General features: G+C 37.7%; 1 protein-coding gene across 1 annotated transcript; it reads left to right on the top strand.

Annotated features, from left to right (window-relative positions):
* Positions 1 to 1,584: 1,584 nt before the first annotated feature.
* LOC126824400 (5-hydroxytryptamine receptor 3A-like) lies at positions 1,585 to 7,545 on the top strand. Its single transcript, XM_056101752.1, has 3 exons — positions 1,585 to 1,710; positions 1,972 to 2,452; positions 7,538 to 7,545. Exons 1-3 carry the CDS (start codon positions 1,585 to 1,587, stop codon positions 7,543 to 7,545), a joined length of 615 nt encoding a protein of 204 aa, XP_055957727.1.
* Positions 7,546 to 8,821: the final 1,276 nt, after the last annotated feature.

Below are 8,821 nucleotides of genomic sequence, written 5' to 3'. Positions count from 1 at the left end.
AAACTGAAATGCCTACATCCCAGTCAATGTTGAAGCTACAGACCACAAATTTTACAGTTTCTGGTATTTACATGTACAATAACATATATTTTTTCCAGATTTTTTCGAGGGTGTCGATTTCCCACCCCTGGCCCACTTGACATGAAATGAGCCAATAGGCAGATTTAGCTCGGCTCTAATGATTACGTCCGCTTTACATCACAAGAACTTCTTTTGTTACAGCTTGTGTCCGCTTAACAATAGAGCTAGAACTAGTTTTGGAAGCCATTTTACCTACTTGACAATCAATGGACTACTCTATTTAAAAAACAATTCAAAAACCAGAGTCTAGGATATGGTCAGGGGAAACGTCCTGTCGTAGCTGCACATTATTGGCTTGAAATTAGTTTTTCTTTCACCTTCAACTTAGTGATTAACCAACCAATATTCCCGCGCAGATGATTAACATCTGAGATAAACCGATTAGTATCGAATTCTCGCATTCAGACAGTGGACAATCTGTTCGATGCCAGTGATTCTCTCTGCAGGATGTAGATCCTGAATCACGTCGCACCGAATCCATTTCTACCAATGCTCTTCCATGTGGGCCACAGACATGTTTGGCCGCCTGTTATCAACCTAAGGACGAGCGGGGTTATCAACGGGACAGGGATGACTCGTCTCCCACCTGACTAAGTTTCTCCCAATATCCGTTCTCTGATGGCACGATGGAAGTTTACCCACTTCCTGGTGACGAATTTATGTTCCACAAATACCGTTTCTTCAGTGCGAATAAACAACAACTGTCATACACTATAGCGCCACATGACAAGCAGTAATAACGACGGCCACGAATGACCGAAGATAAAATGTTAATGGATGTTTAGAGTTTTGTTTCATGGAGTTTTTAGAAAACTTATGCCTTATTGATTTTGACATTTCTAAATGGGTTTTTGAATAGGTATAACGGAAACAACACAACTTTTATGGCGATTGATATCAAATAAACACGTATAGATTACAAATCCTTTGGGTGTAGCCATTATTTCTACCAGACCATAAGGACATTTATTATCAAAGATAACATACATGTATGTTTACATGACGGGAGTGGAATGCAATTCAACGTATTATTAGAGCACGAACTAATGTAACTTAGGAAGTCATGACGATTATGTGATTATAATTATTACAGGTCATCATCAATGTTTAAAATACATTTGAACAAACCAAATTGTGTAAATATTATACTCATTACCACAGTGACATAGCTCTTTCATCCGATCGACCTGAATATATGAAAGATCGTCTAGTTTGTTCCAAAAGTAGTGAATGGAACTGTGAGTTAGTGGTTATATACAGAAGCCCGTATTTGCTAGACACTATTTGGAAAAAGGCATTGTGATGAATATGCTGCAAAACGTGTCTATTCTCCTGGTTCTGTTAGCCGGTTCCCTATGTTTTGTACATGGAGCAACGTTTGAAGATCTTAAATTATTACAAAAAACTATTTTTACAAACTACAGTAATTTACTACGACCAAAGTATAACTTTAGTGAACCAACCTTCGTTGGATTCAACTTGAATATTTCTGACGTTATTGAAATGAATGAAATTCAACAAATTTTGAAGCTATTTTGTAGTTTTCAGTTATCGTGGACGGACGACTTTTTAAGGTGGGATCCGAATTCATTCGGGGGTTTATCCAAGATACAAATTGATTCTCATCTTGTCTGGAAACCGGATATAGATTTACTAGGTTCTGTAGATGAATCTGATTTGTTTGTTCAAAAGAATGCCAGATTGACTGTGTTTAGTAATGGGGCGGTTCATTGGTATCAACGTCAATTAATAACTGTTAAATGTGAACTGAAGGTGGAACGATTTCCGTTTGACAGGAGCAGCTGTAACCTTATATTTGTACCTCTAAAATACACTAGTGAAGAGGTCCAGCTTGTGGAACTAACGGACAGAGACAATTATCATATCAAGGTCTACGGAGAATGGAATTTCGATGTCATTTCTTTCGCAGTTTCAAATCTCAAATTTGATAACACCGATTATGATGTATCTTCATTTAACATATCGATACGATTTACACGCAATCCTTTGTTCTTTGCAGTCAGTGCACTTTTCCCCGTCGTACTTCTCTCCTTCTTAAACGTATTTGCATTTTGTCTGCCGGACAATTCTGGAGAAAAGACCTCATTTTCAATCACATTATTGTTGGCTTTAGCGGTATTTCTGACGTCCATTGAAAGTTCTCTTCCAAAATCTTCTACGAACGTAAATTATATTACGTTGTACATCACATCTTTGTTAGTCATAAGTTGCCTGATAGTAATGACCAATATATTTCTCTTGTACTTTCACCATAAGCTCCAACGAAAGGAGGAGTGGGAACGGAACCATGACACCGCACAGGATACCACAGACAATACACTGACCCACAGGATTCTCCAAAAGCTGAAGTGTATATGGAACAGAATGAGATGCAAGTCCAAACACGACAGTAAAAGCGGTTGTACTATTGATATGCTGATATTCTTGTTTTACCTTGGTGTGTGGCTGACTGCTACATTATTTTATTTCACTTACTCAAATGGTGTGGATTTCGGTCTTGATTTACGGATTCGTGTCTAATTCTTTTGTGCCATCGCTCGCACCCCTGTTCGTCCGGGTGTTCGACCGTTCAGATTAATTTTGTTTGTGGACATTCTACAGGTAACAATTTTATCGGATTTTGATGCAACTAAAAATATATGTTTGTATCCCAAAGCTTTCGAACCGCAATTTCCTAGATGGTTTATCCAGTGTAAGCTATAGTTCTTTCTTGTCGGTATTACACTGTTTAGTCAAAATTACAATTATAACTGTGGTCGATGACTATTGTTATCCCTAAACATAGCTGCGCTGTGGATATATAATTTTAGAACTTGGGTGATATTTGTTTTATCAGAATTTGTTGCTATTGATTTTTGAGTTAATCCACCGGTGAATTGGATTTTTGTAAACTCGCATGACTTATGTGTAATTGATAGTGTATGCTTAAAGAACCTATTTTGTTGTGACAAAATTTATATAGCCTGCGATAGTTGTGTAAGTGTGTTAATGTATTATGTTAAAATCTGTAATATTTGTATATGTGTATAAATATAATGTATTTTGTATATGTTGTGCTTAAAATAAATATTTTGTTGTAATAAAATAAATATTTTGTTGTAATAAAATAAAGATTAAGATTTTATTGTAATAAAATAAAGATTTTGTTGTATTTTGTTGTAATAAAATAAATATTGTGTTGTAATAAAATAAATATTGTGTTGTAATAAAATAAATATTTTGTTGTGATAAAATTTATATAGTGTTATTTTTGTATATGTAAATTATTATTATATTGTGCTAAAATCTGTAACATGTGTATAAACATGATGTGTTTTGTACATCTCGTTTTTATTACCACACACTGCAGTAAAGTCGGGTGGTACTAATGTGCCATTATACCTTAGTACTGCAATTTATATAGCAGTTTTAATAGTCCCAATTTCTCCTATTAATTAAGGTATTGGTCAATGAAGCCCAATGACGTAAGAAATAGCCAAATATGGGCATTAGCCTAGCATTGAGTATCTAGTGGTTGGAGGAAAATTAGTTTTAATCACTGTCTTTACTACACCGCAGAAAATGTAAGACAGATTGATTATATTTTGTATGGAAACTCACAATAACTCACAGGATGAACTCGCCAGCCAACAGAACACCCAGACTTCTTTTTATTGTCATGTAATATACTATTCAAAAAAAGTAGGGGATATTTGATTTTTAAGTGTTATTAAAGTCACCTAATGAAACTGACGAAGAAACAAATGACAAAATGAAATGAAGTTCACATTCATCGATTTATTCCAAATGATCGTTAGACTAAGTAAGGCACAGACTGACCATTATAAGGGTAAAATGATACCCGGGGTCAAACAGCAAAGTTACCACAGCATCACAACCAAGTCAGTAACGGGTAAATCCTCCTCTGTTTGCCAAACAAGCATTGATCCGACGTGGCATACTCCTAATGAGACGTCTAAGGTCATTTTGGTCCAGATTGTCCCATTCCTGTTGCAACGCAGCAGCAAGTTCTTGGACATTGGCAGGACGTTGTTGACGTTGACGTAACCTCTGTCAAAGCATGTCCCAGACATGCTCGATGGGGGGAGAGGTCGGGACTCAGTGCTGGCCAAGGTAATGTGGTGATGTTCTGTTGTTGGAGGTAACCTGTAACGATCCTGGCCCTGTGACATCTTGCGTTGTCATCCTGGAAGATGAAACGGCGGCCATGACGTCGTGCGAACGGCACAACATGGACTGCCAAGATGTTGTCCCGGTAGTACTGGCCTGTAACACGCCCTGCAACAACATGTAAAGCCGTTCTTCCAGCAACAGTGATGCCTCCCCACACCATAACAGAACCACCCCCAAATCGATCATGTCTGATGACGTTAACGTCTTGGAAGCGCTCGTTTCGACGACGCCACACCCTCCTACGTCTGTCCCGAAAATCAACAGTGAACCTTGACTCATCTGAAAACATCACATTGCTCCAGCGTCGATTATCCCAGTGTTGACAATCCCTACACCAACGACGTCTTGCCTGAATGTGATGATCTCTCAAACAAGGGATCACGCGAGGACGTCGGGCGCGAAGGTGACCCCTATGCAGTCGATTCCGAATCGTCTGGCCACTCACTCTCACACCAGTGTCTGTTTCAAGACGAGCGCTGATCTGATTTGCTGTGATGACACGATTTCTCAAGGCCAAGGTACGGATAAATCGATCCTGGGCTTGAGTTGTCGCCCTTGGTCGACCTGAGCGTGGTCTGTCCTGTACAGATTGTGTATCACGGTATCTGGACCATAGCCTGCTTATGACAGACTGCGAAACATTCATCGTCCGCGCCACAACCGCCTGTGTTGTGCCGATCTGTAGCATGCCAAGGGCACGTAACCTTTCATTTTGGGTAAGCCGACGCATATCAAAATTTGTTTTCTGGTCACTAAAACAATTAAACTGATGTTTCCACCCTGGAATTCAATGCCACAATGACTGTAACATTCAAAGTCAGAGTCGTGCAAATCTTGGGTTGGACCCCCATGATGATCCCAAGCATCACCTGCATTCCATGCGGTAGCTATTGGTGCGTTTGGGCGTCACATGTAACTGGAAATGTTTCTTCTGTTAGGTTCTATAGTGACTTTTTTCGCAGTCATTTGCATATTTTAGTATTATGCCCCCAAAATCAAATATCCCCTACTTTTTTTGAATAGTATATAACCTGTTTGTATGATAAGTTGATAAACCCGGTTTGGTTAACGTCATAATACCATTTAACTAGGTCTACTACCTGATATATTTTAGTGACTAAATGTGATTAAGTTAAAGAGAACAATTAGAGATAGTGATCGCTAGGACGATGATTGATTACCTAATAACCAAAACTAAACAGACAGGGTGTATTAATATTGCTAGAATTTTTGCTCTTATAATTAATGGTGGCATTATATTTCATTAATTAATGTCTTTGGCCAATTGTACTAAATGTAGACTAAAAAATATAAGTGACAAGTGGACACATAAAAAGAATTATAGAACCAAAACATAGCTGCTTATATGTGTCCGCAACATGTTACCAGATTACACGCGAGTGGAAATATATTAATTGCATCATTTGGCTTAGTTTAACCAATCATATCAGAAATAGCACAGGTTCAAGGCCATGAATAGGCTTTTCTGTGCGTGATGTCCATATGTCCTATAAAAGAAATCATGGCAAACTTTTAAGGCAGATTTCATTGGATTCCGGAGAGTTTACCATCTGAATTCCTGCATGGACAACCGCTTGATTCCAGAAGGGAAAAGATGTAACAGGTTCTGTCAGCAGACTCGCCCAACGAGTCTGGCTGAATGAGGTTTGAGAGAATGACTTTATTCTATTATGCATTGTACCATATGTAAGCAGCTATGTTATATAAAATGTAAAAACAAACACTGTTGCATTGCTATTCCCGGTAAGAGAAACGTCTTAAGAAAACAGTAAAAAGTAAATACACAACGTGAAGCAGAAGCAAAGACAGCAAGAGATAAATTCTAGACGATCACAAGGCTACTAAGATATGTAGTAAGTAAAGATGCATGGGTCGTACGTAGGATGTGGCGGCCAGTTAGGGTCACCCGCTCTCCACGTCTGACAGAAAACTCATGGTGCTACAAAGGCAGCGAATTATAGCAGCGGTTCCTGTGGCTGCAGCCTCCAACCTGGAAATTGAAAATACATATTGAGCATTGCATTTTTTCAATTTCTTGGTTTGGCATGATTATGATATATTATTGTTTATTTGAGAGTTTGACTACTGTAAGGAGTTGTTGCTATGGTTTATCCATGACCCAGGTAATTGAAACACAAAGGGAGATGATTTCACGTAGCACGACCGGTATATTTAAAGGACAATATTGGTGCCAGTCATTATCACATATGTGATAGAGCTGGTTAAACACATTCCAAATATAATTTTAACACCGAGATCATTGCTACGATAGCTGAGTAATACATGTTCCTGAATCGGAAGTGACGAACTACAAAGGAAAACACGAGTCATGCCTTTATATAACTGACTGATGTGACGAGTGATAACAGATACACGGCCGTATTTCTGATCACTAATAATTCTTTCGAAGACCAAAAGTTGTTGTATGAGATTGTGAGAGGATATCTGACAATTCATAAAAAGAATTGACTGCCACTAGATAAGTGAACACGAAAGAAAAACAGAAAAAGTCCGTGCATTATGTTTTTATATGATATAGAATGAATATAAACATGGGAATGTACGGACTTTTTCTATTTTTCTCGTGTTCTCTTATCTAATGACATTCAATTACTTTATTGAATTGTCAGGTAATGGATATACGGCTGAATTTCTGCTCACTAATAAGTCCTTCGAAGACCAAAATTTGATATTTGGGACTGTAAGAGGGGGGGGGGGGTGAAAGACTAAAGCAGAAGAACAGGATTGATTATATTTTTGGTAACCAGGTGGAGAAATCTCTTGTGTGTCCGGAGTCCACGTGTTAGCATCTGTGTGTGTAAAAAAAGCTTTATTTAACACCCGCTCCCACCGACGTGATATCGCAGATCAGTCCGCGGTCTAGCTATTTTTATATGCCATTAGATGTCATGTGAATTGCCCAACTTGAATGGCTCTGTAAATACTGAGACATAATTTAGATAAACACGTGTAGATGACTAATGCGTTCTACAAGTTAATAAATACATTAACTGTCAGAGATCGACCGAAAGTTAATAAATAGCATATTACTTGTATTTACATGATAGAATCCAATTGCAATTATTGCTAGAACACGAACTAATTATTTTATATAATCAAAAATCTTTGATATAGGTCTACGTTTCAACAAACATGTTTTTTATTAGTACATGAACTATCTATTACCGTTATGGTATAGCTACTTCATATATAACAGATATTATGTTATTTGTTCAAACAGTAGTTTAACATGACCGTGAGCTGTTGATGTCCAGAAGCTCGGTGTGTTTTATTATTGAAAGTCATATTTCTAGAATACTGTTCGGAAATCTGCACTAATATATGAATATGCTGAAAAACGTGGTTATTCTCCTAATCATATTTACTGGTGGTCTTGTTTTTGTACATGGAGCTACGTTTGCAGATGTTAAGTTACTGGAAACAACACTGTTTACAAATTACAGCAATTTACAAAGACCCAATTATAACTTTAGTGAACCAACGGTCGTTGGATTCAACTTGAATATTTCTGATGTTATTGAACTGAATGAAATTCAACAAATTTTGAAGCTATTTTGCTGTTTCCAGTTATCATGGGCGGACGACTTTTTGAAGTGGGATCCGAATTCATTCGGCGGGTTATCCAAGATACAAGTTGATTCTCATCTTGTCTGGAAACCGGATATAGATCTACTAGGTTCTTTAGATGATTCTGATCTGTTTGTTGGAAAGAATGCCAGATTGACTGTTTTTAGTAATGGGACAGTTCAGTGGTATCCGAGTCAATCAATAGCTATTAAATGTGAACTGACGGTGAACAGATTTCCGTTCGATACCAGCTCCTGTAACCTCATATTTGTACCTCTGAAATACACTAATGAAGAGGTTCAACTTGTAAACCGAATGGACAGAGATAATTCTTATAAAATTGTATACGGAGTATGGGAATTCAATTTCAGTTCTTTCGGAATTGCAAATCTCAAATTTGGTAAAATCGAAAATGTTGTATCTTCATTTAAAATATCGATTCAATTGACACGTAATTACGTGTTCTTTTTAGTCAGTGCATTGCTTCCTATCATAATCCTATCCTTCCTGAACGTATTTGCATTTTGTCTTCCGGATGATTCTGGAGAAAAGACCTCATTCTCAATCACCTTACTGTTGGCCCTAACGGTATTTTTGACGAATATTACCGGTTCCCTACCCAAATCCTCTCAGACGGTGACTAACATTACGTTGTACATCACCGGTTTGTTAATCACAAGCTGCCTGATAGTAATGACCAATATATTTCTCTTGTACTTTCATCATAAGCGCAAGCGAAAAGAGGAATGGGAACGGAACCATGGAACAGCCCAGAATGCTACTGATCATACAAGAATTTCAAAGATTTTCAAAAAGCTAAAGTATATATGGAACAGAATAAGATGCAAGTCCAAGCACGACAGCAAAAGCGGTTGCACTGTTGATATGTTGATATTCGTTTTTTACCTTAGTGTGTGGCTAGCTTTAACAGTCATGT

Source organism: Patella vulgata, chromosome 6 (genome assembly GCF_932274485.2).
Source record: "Patella vulgata chromosome 6, xgPatVulg1.2, whole genome shotgun sequence".
NCBI lineage: Eukaryota > Metazoa > Mollusca > Gastropoda > Patellidae > Patella > Patella vulgata.
Note: the sequence above shows the minus strand (reverse complement) of the source record. Positions and strands in the feature narration are given on the sequence as shown.

Excerpts from the sequence above, each read along its gene's own strand:
- LOC126824400 (XM_056101752.1), top strand. The coding sequence starts at position 1,585 with ATGAATGAAATTCAACAAATTTTGAAGCTATTTTGTAGTTTTCAGTTA. Across the intron at positions 1,711-1,971 it reads TACAAATTGATTCTCATCTT|GTCTACGGAGAATGGAATTT; the intron begins GTCTGGAAACCG and ends TATCATATCAAG.